At 51.8% G+C, this 13,009-nt stretch overlaps 6 protein-coding genes across 6 annotated transcripts; 3 read left to right on the top strand and 3 right to left on the bottom strand.

Annotated features, from left to right (window-relative positions):
• Positions 1–263: 263 nt before the first annotated feature.
• On the bottom strand, positions 264–1,568 carry COCSUDRAFT_54703 (hypothetical protein). Its single transcript, XM_005643955.1, has 5 exons — positions 1,479–1,568; positions 1,245–1,384; positions 1,019–1,098; positions 718–908; positions 264–611 (listed from the first exon to the last, which is right to left on the bottom strand). The coding sequence occupies exons 1-5, from the start codon at positions 1,551–1,553 to the stop codon at positions 489–491; spliced, it is 609 nt and encodes a 202-aa protein (XP_005644012.1). The 5' UTR covers positions 1,554–1,568; the 3' UTR covers positions 264–488.
• Positions 1,552–3,063, top strand: COCSUDRAFT_31273 (ribosomal protein S19; the record flags this gene model as incomplete). The annotated part of the gene is made up of 3 exons (XM_005643954.1): positions 1,552–1,922; positions 2,284–2,464; positions 2,692–3,063. The coding sequence occupies 3 exons, from the start codon at positions 1,552–1,554 to the stop codon at positions 2,815–2,817; spliced, it is 678 nt and encodes a 225-aa protein (XP_005644011.1). The 3' UTR covers positions 2,818–3,063.
• A 678-nt stretch (positions 3,064–3,741) lies between these two features.
• COCSUDRAFT_54701 (hypothetical protein) lies at positions 3,742–6,040 on the top strand. Its single transcript, XM_005643953.1, has 7 exons — positions 3,742–4,112; positions 4,192–4,267; positions 4,393–4,595; positions 4,736–4,920; positions 5,041–5,220; positions 5,363–5,478; positions 5,649–6,040. Exons 1-7 carry the CDS (start codon positions 3,906–3,908, stop codon positions 5,804–5,806), a joined length of 1,125 nt encoding a protein of 374 aa, XP_005644010.1. The 5' UTR covers positions 3,742–3,905; the 3' UTR covers positions 5,807–6,040.
• A 418-nt stretch (positions 6,041–6,458) lies between these two features.
• On the bottom strand, positions 6,459–7,005 carry COCSUDRAFT_19698 (Frataxin; the record flags this gene model as incomplete). The annotated part of the gene is made up of 3 exons (XM_005643952.1): positions 6,459–6,582; positions 6,681–6,775; positions 6,892–7,005. The coding sequence occupies 3 exons, from the start codon at positions 7,003–7,005 to the stop codon at positions 6,459–6,461; spliced, it is 333 nt and encodes a 110-aa protein (XP_005644009.1).
• Positions 7,006–8,336: 1,331 nt separating this feature from the next.
• On the top strand, positions 8,337–11,772 carry COCSUDRAFT_31266 (BOP1NT-domain-containing protein; the record flags this gene model as incomplete). The annotated part of the gene is made up of 10 exons (XM_005643951.1): positions 8,337–8,594; positions 8,726–8,841; positions 8,969–9,102; positions 9,215–9,300; positions 9,551–9,823; positions 10,001–10,208; positions 10,322–10,509; positions 10,648–10,905; positions 11,141–11,308; positions 11,446–11,772. 10 exons carry the CDS (start codon positions 8,337–8,339, stop codon positions 11,602–11,604), a joined length of 1,848 nt encoding a protein of 615 aa, XP_005644008.1. The 3' UTR covers positions 11,605–11,772.
• Positions 11,773–11,895: 123 nt separating this feature from the next.
• COCSUDRAFT_19804 (phosphoserine phosphatase) lies at positions 11,896–12,987 on the bottom strand (the record flags this gene model as incomplete). The annotated part of the gene is made up of 6 exons (XM_005643950.1): positions 11,896–12,078; positions 12,169–12,252; positions 12,343–12,488; positions 12,549–12,697; positions 12,792–12,866; positions 12,956–12,987. Coding segments are annotated over 6 exons (669 nt in total), but the record flags the coding sequence as incomplete, so codon positions are not given.
• Between the last annotated feature and the right edge of the window lie 22 nt (positions 12,988–13,009).

The following is a 13,009-nucleotide window of genomic DNA, read 5'->3' as shown; positions in this document are numbered from 1 at the left end:
GCCAATGCTGCAGCCCTTGCCAGCACAGCTAACTGCGTCCCTGAGCTAACTGATTCGATGGTTCCATCACTAACGATTTCTTCCTGGTGTAGGGTCCATGCATGATTCGGGCTTCAAGCTGTACTTTAAAATAGTGCGAGCAGGTTGGAGGATCCTTTGCAGCGCCAATTCTTGAAATTTGAAGCATGATGCATCACATGCAAATGATGCAGGAATTTGAGTGCAAAGTTCCCTTTATGGAGGTTGCAACAATCCCCAAGTCCGACTTTCGGAAAGTAATTACAGTGCATACTAGATGCCAGCAATCAAAAGCATTGCTGGCGCCATCATCATGTGCCTTCGTCAGTTCATGCAGCCCACAATAGCGTCAAATTCAGTGTTTATTCAAGTTGGCGCATACATATGTCAAACAATGTGACCTGACTGATCTTCCTATACTGCACAGCGCTCCACCATGTTCCTAAGAGCTTTCAAGGAAGAAAACTTATTCAAGTTTTGGACACGTTCCTCTGTGAAACCCCAAACAATTGTCTCTCTGCAGGTGAGAATATGTCTCCGCCATTCTCGATGCATCTCAATAGAAGATCCACCTTCACGGCTGCTCCTTCAACCTGTGACCATGCAGAATATTCAGAGTAAACGATAATGCCTCATGCATGCAGATTTGGAGTCATGATTGTGCTGCACAACAGTGCTCCAGCTCGAGACATGCCTCACCTCTTGCAACTTAAACAGATCTGTGGAGAAGGCTGCTGTGAAGGATTGCACATAGAGGTCCCTGAATGTTTTCTGTCCAGCCACTGGTGCGCACGACCCAGATGTCTGCTTCTCAGCCAGAGGAGTTGCAGCCAGTGTGTCACTCTGCTGCCTGTCCTGTTGCAGGCTGTCTGGCTGCCTTGTCATAGCCCCTGCACTGGACATACAGCTCCACATGGTGCCATCTAACAACTCCATTTGTCAAGCTGAAAGGCACTGAAAGTCCCTGGTACAGCCTCATGAAGGATTCTGTGAGCGGCACCTGTGGAAGGTGATTTCCTCTTCTGTCTTGTCTTGGACTTCTGATCAGGTTGGGTCTGATGGTCTGCACCGTTAAGCTCCCTGCAATGACACATTTGTCAGAAGTTGAGTCCTTCCCGTCATCTAGGCCAAAGGCCAAAGCCAAATTTTCACCAGTTCTGGCTTCTCACTGTGCAGAATCCTTAGACGGGGTGGAAATGTTGGGCTTATCAGGCGCCTGAGCATACCTGGGGGATGGATGATCATGCTCAGCTCCATACGAGCCTTTTGGTAGGCCATCGCTGAGCCTTCTCTTTTTCCTCCTGTTCGTATTTTCTGTTTGCTCTTTTTCTTGGACATATCCCTGCTCCCCTCCGTGTGTGATCTGCTGAAAAACTTTCAAGCATGAGCAGACCATTTTAAAATCAATCGATTTGCCATTCACAATACTACACAACTGTCATGCTTCCCTAGTAACTTACCGATGCCTTTTGGGCGGCCAGGGCACGCGCGATGCTGGCCAGGCCTTGCTGATCTCGAAATTTCTCAAAAGACATGAAGGTCGATTCTTGGTGCGTGCTTTCTAGTAGAATTTGTTTGAACTCCAACTCGCATCGAAGTGGTAGGGCTTCAGTTTACATCCCTTGCTATATAGGGTTACAGCCCCTAGGGGCCTGTCCAGGCCCGTCCAAAATAGGCTACTCCTTGGCTTGCCTGCCACAGCCGCCCTTGCAATTTGCTTCATTGCGAGATCAGCTTTCGTCCACCCACTTGTTCTTTGGTGTGGACAAAATGGCGGACGCTGATGCGGGTGGCAAGAGGCGGACGTTCCGCAAGTTTACATACCGTGGAGTTGACCTGGACCAGCTCCTTGATATGAGCACAGATGAGCTGGTGGACTTGTTCCCAGCCCGGGCCAGACGCAAGTGAGTGCATGTTCTTCTCAAGCCAAGTTTTGGATGTTCGAAACTCGAATTAAAGATCCACGAGCATTCTTGGTGATGCCAAAGGTCGTGACATCTGGGCTTCAAGGACAAGAGTTATAATGATGGTTTGTAGCTGTCTTGCAGCAACCCTTCATGGCATTTCATTTTACCATTTTGCTGTCACATATGTATCGATTAAATTGCATTGTCTAGTATTGAAGACCAAACGCTCTGCCAGAGTATGTCTGATAGAAAGCTGAGTCTCACAATTTCAGATTGCTTCTCATCTGGCATTTCTTGGTATACCAGAGCTTTAAGGGCTGTGCTGTGCAGTACTGAAGCAAGTTGTCATGCTGGTCAGGTTCCAGAGGGGACTCAAGCGCAAGCCGTTGGCACTGATCAAGAAGCTGCGGAAGGCGAAGAGGGAGGCAGCAACCGGGGAGAAGCCAGAGCCAGTGAGGACGCACTTGCGAGACATGATCATCGTGCCTGAGATGATTGGATCCATCATCGGCGTCTACAATGGCAAGACCTTCAACCAGGTGCGAGGGCCGCCTGTGCTGAATATGCTCCACTGCGACATGTCATCAATTTTGGGCAGTGAACAAGCCTGTTATATAGCTGTCCTCGCAAGCCTGCCGAGGCTGTTGACAGAGCATAATCGGTGCTCGCTCTCAGTGTATGTCAGCCCTCCTGGAATAGGGCCTTGGAAAGCAAAAATGCTGACTATCATCAACAGGCCTGTTCAAGTGAGTAAGCTGCTGTGCAGGTTGAGATCAAGCCGGACATGGTGGGCCACTACTTGGCAGAGTTCTCAATCAGCTACAAGCCCGTCAAGCACGGCAAGCCCGGAATCGGTGCCACTCACTCCTCCCGCTTCATCCCTCTGAAGTGAAGGGGTCACTTCTGCTGTCAATACACTGCGATGGATCGCTGGAGATCTTCCATCGATGCTCGGAGCAGCTATTACAGTGAAGATGTGACAAAAAGCATTGTCTTCCTTGACATGCTTCTGGAGTGTACATTAGATTGTCAGAGATTGATCAAGAAGATCCCGACGGCTCGCTGAAGAGCTCCTAGCAGTGTGCGGGGTGCATGTGTGAGCACACGACAACCAAATGTAATAAATTTTTCTTACGACTATCAAGGGATTCTTGAAGGAGAGCCGATTCACCTGGAATATCTGTCAAGTCCATCAGATTGGCTTGCTGGAGGGGTGATGCTCGCCAATCCAATGGGACTGGCCACAGGGGGGCAAGGTCACAACAATGCAGCACTTAAGGGCTGGCACATCATGACAGCAAGCTTAAGCTGCCAGCCAGAGCCTCTGGCTTATGAGTGGGGCCGTCAGCAGGTCTACTCGTAAAACTCTCCAGCGCTGTCACTGGCAGCTGCAGTGGTTTGTCAAAAGTCCAGTCACTAACCATGTCAGTATAAACGGCATACGCGGCGCAGGCCTGATCATTAACTTAAGTAAACTCATGTGCTCCCAGTTACTTGTACCGTGATCATCAACATCATGTTCACGGTGATGGTACCGGTACGTACCATTTGTGCTACACAGGCGCCCAGTGGCGCCAGTGGTCCGACCTGCGCATGCGCTGGCTGTGACATTATGCAAGTGGCCACCACCCTGATGGAGATGGTGGTCCACTGCAGTCACTGAGGCACCTATCAAAGTACTTCCATACTTTGCATACTCAGATTGTTGTTGCCTATCATGTGTTGGGACCTTTTTTCTTTTTAGACCGTACCACGGCGTTCCTGTTCGAAGAGTTGTCCAGGTCAATTCGTCTGGACTTTTCTTTTTGGTATACACGCAAGAGTGTGAACCTTGTTGTAAAGCATTCCTTGATTAATTGTCCAGCAGCTGCTAAGAGGAGGACACCATCGAGGGAAAACTTGTCTTTGTGGATGTTAGGGCAAAGGATCACAGGACGTGCATAAGCGCGCTCCACTGGCGCGAAGACCCGTAAGATCGCTATGAAAGTCCGATTTCTTCTAGCCTTACTCGCCATTGCGCTCACTCCTCAGGTTTTCGGGCACGCCCAAGTATACTTCACAGGACAGAAGTTCATCAGCAGGGTCAATGACCCAACGGAATTGTCACAGGACGGTTTGACAGGGATATTTTCAACTTGGTTGAACATTTATCAAAATGAGTATGTGGGGTCTTCAGTTTCGCAGCAGGTGAGATCTGTTTCCACAGTGCCCATCAACCTGTCTTTCACCTTCTGCAAGGCTAGGATCTAAATCAACTTATGCGCAGATGGAGCGGGTGATGCTCCCGACTATCTTCTCGCGCCCAGAGGCACTGTTTTCTCTGCAAGCACTGGTAGCTCCAGGTAAGTACATTTGCCCTACAAAAGGTGTGCAGGCATACTGTGATGCGTGTGCTTGCTGGCATGCTTCCTGAAAAAACACCCAACAGATAAGACGGTGCTGACTAGGGAGGATGTCCCTGCAACAGGTGATGAATCCGGTCAGTACTTTCTGCCCGAGGAGGGAGCACATTCGGCTTATCTCAAAGCAGACAACACTGCAGCATCTGCAAAGGTTCTACAGGCGCTGAGCTCAGTTGCATACGGGGGCGTCAGCACTGGAGCTGTCGAGCATCATGAGTTTGGCAAAGCGTCAGGCTGCACTGACGCCTGTATGGAGGATCTCTTTAAGGTGAGCAGATGCTTGTCATAGCCATTGTGAACATGGCTTGCTAGTTGCCACAACACCGATGCAGAACTTCCAAACACGAATAACCCATGGTGCTGTTGAGCTTGTGATGGCTGAAGTCCATGTGTGGCTGTGGATTGTAGGAAGCTCTTTCAAGGATGGGAGGAAATTACACAGCTGGTTCCGCTGCTTTGAGGGGTGTTGCTTACATCCCGGAAGCCTCACACCAGGGCACGGTAGAGCTTGGCCTCAATGAGAATGCTGGCCGGGTATGGGCAGTGGAGATGGCGATTCTTCACCAGGCCGCACAAAACCTGGCCCAGACGAGGTACATGGTAATCTGATTGTCTGCCATTGTTTTAAATGAAGTGGACTCCTTGTGAGCAAAACTTGCAGACACTGCTCATTGCCCCAGGTTGCTCAATTTGAGACACTCCATTGCGTGCAGGCAGCAACAAGCAGGCTCGGCGCGTTCTGTGCCTGTGCTCTATGAAGCTACTGTTCTCAGCCCAAAGCTGCTCAGCGAGAACTTCGGGGCTGCAAGTCCAAAGACCCAGGCCGCGATGAGTGCCCTCAAATCTGTTGTTGACAGTGTCCGCACAGCGTTGGGAGATATTCACGGAGACAGGTGAGACTGTTAGAACCTTGAAACTCAAGAGACAGGGCAATAGTATGCCAGCTTTTCCCGTGTGTGATGTTGAGAAATCCCTTTTGTAGAGTAGCATATTCTCATATGTGAGATCCCCGGTTTGCGGATTTGTGACTTGCAGGATGGTGTCCCATTTGGCTGTTCTGGACGATGCTCCAATCCGCAAGAATGACGCACGAGCCACTCTGCAGTGGCATGAACAGCAACAACGAAGGCACCTCCTGATGTCTGAGTCAGGTATAAATGTCTCCTCCATGTGAAGAAGATGCACTCTCATTAGGCAGTCTCTCTGTGCTGCCCATGATTGCGGTCACCTGATTGTGCATTCTTCAAATCTTTGTCGCAATTATGAGGCTCTGTTCCTCTTGAGTCGTGCCTGGCACTGAAGGCTCTCTGATTGACTGCAGCTGAGAAGACGGACTCTGCCACCAGCTGGTTTGTCCAGGCAGCTGCCTACATTTCTGCAATTCTTTTCTTGGTATTTGCGATTGCCAGCTGCCAAGTCTTGGCGAAGATGAAATTCAAGCAGGACTCGCTTCTGTATGGCCGCACCAAAGCTGAGTGATGGTCACAGTGCAAAGAGTCTGTGATTGCTGTGATCTTACAGCTTCAGCAACAGAACAAGAATGCAGTCGTCTGACATGAAGCATACTTCTGATCAGCAGCTTGGACATTTCTGCTTGGCTCAAGCATACCTGATGAACATATTCTATTGGGCACGGGCTAATAACCTTTCGAGCACGGGTCGGCTATAGCATGCAATGATCCTCTAATTTTGAATGTAAAGTGTACTTTTGTGAGTCTCTTGTATAAAAATAGACATTCCGAGGCTGCCGATCGAAGATGGATGCCTGCACAATACTCTGCGCATGCACAAGACTGTGCAATGCTCATACTTTGCTGCCACCTGTCTGCGGCAGCATGCATGATGTTGGCAAGCTGGTCATAAAAGCTCCCAGTCAGGTTTGCCCTTGCTTAACTGCGCGGCAGCGTTTTCATCACCTCTGCAATTTGCATAGCCAATGCATCATGCAGTCTGCATGCATGTCTTCCCCTCTATTCCTCTATAATAGTCACTGCACTTCACGTGAGAATTCACAAGGAAGTTTCCGTGTACGGCGGGGTTGAGTCTGCGCAGTCTGCTCCAAAGCAATGATATATTGCCTAGACTCACGTCCAAGCCCCCAAAAGCATGCCGGACTTGATACAGGTAGTTTCTAAGCATTACCAACGTCTTTCCCAAGGAGCTCGCTCAGCTCACTTGTGAGGCGGTCCATGAGCTCGTGTTCATCTCGCCGATAGATCCACTTCCCATCCACGAAATCATATCGCACAGGGCCACTGCACGTCCAACCCACGGACTATGAATATTGTAGTTTGAAAAGCTTGGTGGGCAGGGTTTCAAGCAATGCCAGCAGCAAAGGAGATTGCTCACTCACCTGACTGGCGAGGACATCCAGATCTGGCGATTGGGTGTCTGTTTATTGTACACGTAGGTTCCGTAGGGCCCCAATCTTAGAGTGAGGACTCCTTGCTGCATGCACAAGCCCACAAGGTATGGGTGTAAGGCAATTAATCCATCATACTTTCAGGCAATGATTCCATCACAGAAGTAATGAGCATGCAATGTAGATTGCAAGGGAGACACACCCCAAACTCAACATCCGAGTCAGGAATGTCCTCTTCTTCAACAATCATATCCATCATCTCGTGCAAAGTTTCCAGTAGTGTGTCTGCTTTGCCATGAAACTCATCTTCTGGCATTTCCGGCATCCTGCATTTGGCAAAGCATGCATGATCAAACCTTAGTGCTGTGGGACAGATCAAGAACAGTCATAGCGGCGTGTTCAATCATACTCTTCTGTCGGTGATGCTGATGAGAAGTGACGCTGTTGACTCAAATCAGCAGGCCCTCTTCTGCCCTCTGCGACGTGCCAGTCTGTTCCCTGTGGCAGACAGGTTCAGGTATTAGTGATGTCTTCGTGTCATCAAGATGGGAGTGAAAGGCGAAGGCTTGGTCAGTGCAGAGATTTTCACCACTTGTTCGCTGCAAACACTCCTAGACCTCCACGGTGAGCTGTGGTGATAATATATTTGCGGACATGCGGCATGGAGCACACGTGTCTGCTGGACAACCGCGAGATCTGCGGCGTTCTGCTCCAAGGATGGAAGAAGGACCCTAAGACGAGATAATTTTCTCATACTACGTGCCATGTCACATCTACGAAGCGCTCAAAGCTGCCAAAAACACCACCGTTGATCGAGATCGTGCTGGCACCAACTCAAGTGAGAAAATCGCTGGCTCGTGTGGATTACACTCTTGGACTTTAAATAGCTGTATTTCAATCTGATTCGATATTCCAGAAGAAGCTTGGCTTCTCCTGCAAAATTGCTTCCACCCATGCATGCAAGCTTAGTAACCCCGTTCCGGAGATGTGTCGGAGCCGGCTGTCGGGGCAGAGAAAGCATGCCTTCTTCAATTAATCTGCGTGGTTGCTCACTGGAGAATGATTATAACAATGACATCAGTGTTGAGCATTTTGTGCTCACCAAAATAGAGATTGTAAGCGTGACCGTCGCCTAGCTCAGCAATCTCACGATGGGCAAGAGGGGCCACGACTCAGATGCAGCAGCAAAGAAAGTGGAAAAAGTAGAGAAAGTTTCAGACCCCCAATTTGAAGTTGAGGATCTGGACGTTAGCAGCAGTGAGTCGGACGATGAACCGGCTGCTGTTGAGGAGGGAGGTGACTATGATAGCGAGGAGTCTGCAGGGAAGCTCAAGGAGGAGGAGGAGGAGGAGGAGGATGAGGATGGCGATGACGATGGTGCTGCAGGGCTCGAGTCATCTGATGATGAGATAGACAGGGCAGTGCTGGACCTAGTGCAACGCCAAGAGGGCGAGGAGGCACAGCCTCCTGAACAGTGGCAAGACAGGAGTGACAGAACAGCGGATGCAGGAACATCAGAGGCAGCCGGCAATGACAGTGATTCGTCAGATGACGAGCGGCCAAACCGCAACACAGGCACGCGTTGCACTCTGGGGTCACTCTGCACTTCATCATGGAACTGAGCATGTGAAGAAGCCAGCCAAACACATGTCTTATTTTCTTGCAGTGGGGAGAGTACCCCTGGAGTGGTACCGCAATGAGGACCACATCGGCTATGATCTGGACGCCAATAAGATTATGACCAAGAAGAAAGAGGACAGGCTGGAGGCTCTGTTGGCCAGGAACGATTCTGGCAAGGCACTTCGCACCATCTACGACGAGTACAATGATGAAGACATCGTGCTCACCAGGCAGGAATTGGAGCTGGTGCAGCGCATCCGGGAGGGAAAGTTTCCACATGTGGAGGTGATCTTGCGTGTGAAATTGTTCCGTTGCAATGAAGAAGTGCATCCTCATGATGGAGGATCCGTGTGATCTTTCAGTGTAGTGCTTGAGATCTTGAGGCATGCGCCTGATGGCCTTTTTGGCTGTGCCAGGTGAACCCCTTCGAGCCAGAGGTGGACTGGTTCACTCGCGACAAGGAGATCCATTCCTTGTCACAGGCACCAGAGCCCAAGCGCCGCTTCATGCCCTCAAAATGGGAGGAGAAGAAGTGCGCCCTAATATTTGTGACATTTGTACAACGGTTGTCATATGTGGCAACTCACATGTGCTGCCCCTTTGCTAGGCATCTAAGCAAGGTGCTGGTGGTAAGAGCTCACATCAGAACGGCTATGCAGAATCGTCAAGCTTATGAGGGCGCTGAGGAAGGGCTGGATCAAGACGACGGCTGAGCGGGCGGCTGTCCAGCAAGAAGTGGAAGCTTACCTGCTCTGGGAGGATGACGGCCTCATATCATCCAAGACCCCTCACGGTGGGGAACTTTTGCTTCTCACCGCGGCTTACTTGGAAAGGGTCAATTTGAGGATGCAGGCAAGCCTAATTCCATTGTGAGAACTCACACGGCTGTTTCTGGCTGACTGCAGGATTGTCCTACCTCCCGGCAACCAAGACACCTCTGCCTGGCCATGCAGAATCCTACAACCCTCCCAAAGAGTACCTGCCCACAGAGGTGAGCACAAGCACCTGATGCCAGCATCAACATGTGCGCGTGTCTGTCAGACCTTGGCTGTGGAATCTTGCGTACGCTCCTGCCGTCCTCCCAGAGCAGACCTCAAAACATTGCCCTTTGACCAAGTGATAGAAAGTATTTCCTCCTTCTGGGCCAAGCGTGCGCATGTTTTTACTTGCCTTATGGGATACTTTCTAGGGTAAATCAAACGGTGGTGTCAATCACTAATAACCGCCTGGCGGTGGCACAGGAGGAGCGTAAGGGATGGGAGATGGCAGACGAGGAGGACAGGGCTGGGCCGTTGGCGCGCGCATTCCAATCGCTGCGGCAGGTGCCGGCGTACGACCGCTTCATCAACGAGCGCTTCGAGCGCTGCCTGGACCTGTACCTGTGCCCGCGCACGCGCAAGAAGCGCGCCTTCGTCAGCGACGCCAAGAGCCTGGTGCCCCAGCTGCCCAAGCCCCGCGACCTGCAGCCCTTCCCCACCAGCCTCGCCATGCGCTACCTGGGCCACACTGCCCCGGTATAATCTCCACCAAGAACACGCTTTACCAGGAAACCATAAGCCTCCTTTCACGGTGTCGTTTCCATGATGCTGGGAATGGCTCAAGTCCGGACCATTACAATAAAGTTGGTGGAGCAAAGATTTGCATCCGCAGTCTGTTGGCACTTGTGCAGACTTTGTCCTACCTGTGTGCAGGTGCGGAGCGTGGCAGTGGACGCGAGCGGGCAGTGGCTGGTGTCGGGCTCGGACGACGGCAGCGTGCGGCTGTGGGAGGTGGCCACAGCGCGCTGCATGCGCACCTGGGATCTGGGCGCGCGCGTGCACTGCGTCGCCTGGTGCCCCGCCTCCGGCCTGCGCATCATCTCCGCCACAGTCGGCAACTCCGTCGTCCTCCTGCCCGCAGGTGATTCGCCTCGAACAGCAGCGCCTTGGTAAGTGCAGGAGAGTCACACTTGACAGCTGTCACACTCACTCTATCACCTGCCAGACGCTGATGCTGTTGGGCGCGGTGCGCAGGTGCGGGAGCGGAGCAGGAAGCGGCCTCGCTGCAGGCGCTGCAGTCGCCACAGGGTGCCAAGGCAGCGAGCGGCAAAGCGGCGCTGTGCAAGTGGCAGCCGCGGGCGGACGGCGATGGCCTGGAGCTCGTGCACCAACACCCCGTCAAGCACATCACCTGGCACGCCCGCGGCGAGTACTTTGCCTCCGTTGCGCCCACCGGCAACACGCAGGCGCGCACTTATGCGACCTCCCCTCGTTCTGCTGCCTGGAATGCTCATCATGACCAGTCTATCAGTGTGGCAAAACGCTTACTTCGATTGGGAAGGTTAAGATGCAGCGCTGAGGGCTATGGTGGTGCACAGGCGGTGCTGGTGCACCAGCTATCCAAGCAATCGTCGCAAAACCCGTTCCGCAAGAACCGCGGCCGTGTGGTGCGCACGGCGTTCCACCCCTCCAAGCCCTTCTTCTTCGTGGCCACGCAGAACCATGTGCGCATCTACAACCTTGCCAAGCAGGCCCTCGCCAAGAAGCTGCTGGCCGGCTCCGGCGTTGCCTGTCTCGCCGTCCACCCCTCCGGCGACCACGTTATCATCGGCAGCGAGGTCAGCCCACACTGCCCTCGGTCGTTGAACAGCCGCTCACAGGCCAGCTGCATCTTATTGCTCATATGCTAATGCACATGTTCTCAGGCGCCAAAAGGACAGCAGCCATTAGGAGATACAGCCAGCAGAAAGCTTTGACAAGCATTGCCCATGTGCAACAACACGCTCAGGGGGTTTTGTAGGTGAGACATGAGTAGAATGTGTACTAAGTGATGACCCATGTATGGCTGTGCAGGACAAGCGGCTGGCATGGTTTGACCTGGACCTGTCCACAAAGCCATACCGGTCACTGCGGTACCACTCCCAGGCTCTGCGCGGGGTCGCCTTCCATGCGAGGCACCCCCTCTTTGCCTCCGCCTCCGACGACGGAGCTGTGAATGTGTTCCATGGAATGGTGTACCAGGTGATGTTCACTGCCTGCTTCTTGGCATTGGACGTGTTTTGAAATCATTGCGCATGCACGCATGGCCTTTGACGGAGGGATATAAAGAGGTTGCATGATATGGGTCTGACATTGCTGATGTGGGTGTTGTTCTGCAGGACCTCTTCACCAATCCGTTGATTGTGCCGGTCAAGATATTGCGCGGCCATGAGATTGTGCAGCACGAGGGCGTCCTGGACTGTGCGTTCCACCCAAGCCAGCCATGGCTGTTCACTGCGGGCGCTGATGCCACGCTCTGCCTCTTTACAAATCAGTAATAAATTAATAAGTTCGTCATGTTGTGCTGCACATTCTGCCTAAAAGTCTGAACGCACTAGTGTCAGGTGTCACTTGAGTTCACTTGAAGAGTTAATATCTATAAATCAGTGTTAGGCAATCTGTGCCTCTGCTGATGCATTTACGGTGATTGTAAGCTATCTATAAGCAATATTAGCAGGTACTCGGTTGTTGCAAGCGTTGAATTTTGTCGATATAAAACTGTAAATCTGCAAGTGAACGTGAAGCATAACAACCAGAATGTCTGCAACCTCGGGTGTCCACTGACGTGGCTACTGCAGAGCTGTAATAAGTGACTCAATATTGTAGATGTACCAATCTGCCTTTCCTGCTATGGTGGGCCGCTCGACCACACCTCCATAGCCTATGAATATCTCAGCACCGCCTGGTTGCCTTGCTTCAAGGTCTGTGGCTCCATCTCCCACCATGACAAGGGTTCTATAGCCATATTTCTCCTGCACATGCACGAGCAGCAGGGCACTTAATGCACAGTGATTCCACAGAGCACAATAACAATCCAATAGCTTGTCAACCAAAGAAGGCACCTTTATAAGACGCGCTGCAGCTGCCTTGCCACCACTGCGAGAAGTAAGCTCGGTCTCATCAAATCCCGCATATGATCCATCTTCCTGTTTCCAATGTGTACACGGTGTCAGTAGGGTTGTCAGCAACAAGAAGGCAGCGTGCGCAGCATTGCAGAGTAGAAGGGTGGCGCGCACATTGAAGAGGATCCTGTTGGCATATACATGATCACGCGGAATCTTCAAGATGTCAGCGATGGGATCAATGATCACGCGAAAGCCACCAGACACCAGGAATACGCCAGTTCCTCGGCTTTGCAAGAGGCTCACAAGCTCAGGTATGCCTGCAGGAGAGCAATTGAAATTGCGGGCCCAAGAAAAGCAAAGATTTGCAATGCAGAGACGGCAGCCAGCATAGTCATAAGCTGTCTTGCCTTTGCTGATGCGCGGTGGATGTGCTGCCAAGAACTCCTGAACCTTCTGTTGCGAAGTCTGCATGATGTTCAGGCGCTGCCTGAGTGCGTCTTGGAAGAGCACTGTTCCCCCCATGGCACTGCAACACACGGCGCCATTACATTGATGTGCTGGCCTGTCTGCATTTTGCGCTGCCCAGATGTCACTTTGATCAATGACCCACACGCATTTACCTTGCAGTCATGGCAGCTACCTCATTTCCCACTCCTAGAAATGCAGCCAGCTCATCGATGGACTCATCCTCACACCTGCACCCGAGCAAGACATGTCATGGCCTGCTATGGGATAAATAGTGGTTCTTGCGTTGTGGCGGACCACTGAAGGAGCAGGGACTCACAATGTGCTATCGACGTCAAAGCACACCGCCTGCAGAAAGCACAGGGAGTGTCAG

Source organism: Coccomyxa subellipsoidea (genome assembly GCF_000258705.1).
Source record: "Coccomyxa subellipsoidea C-169, whole genome shotgun sequence".
NCBI lineage: Eukaryota > Viridiplantae > Chlorophyta > Trebouxiophyceae > Coccomyxaceae > Coccomyxa > Coccomyxa subellipsoidea.
The sequence above is the reverse complement of the archived record's forward strand: the minus strand, read 5'-3'. Positions and strand labels throughout refer to the sequence as shown.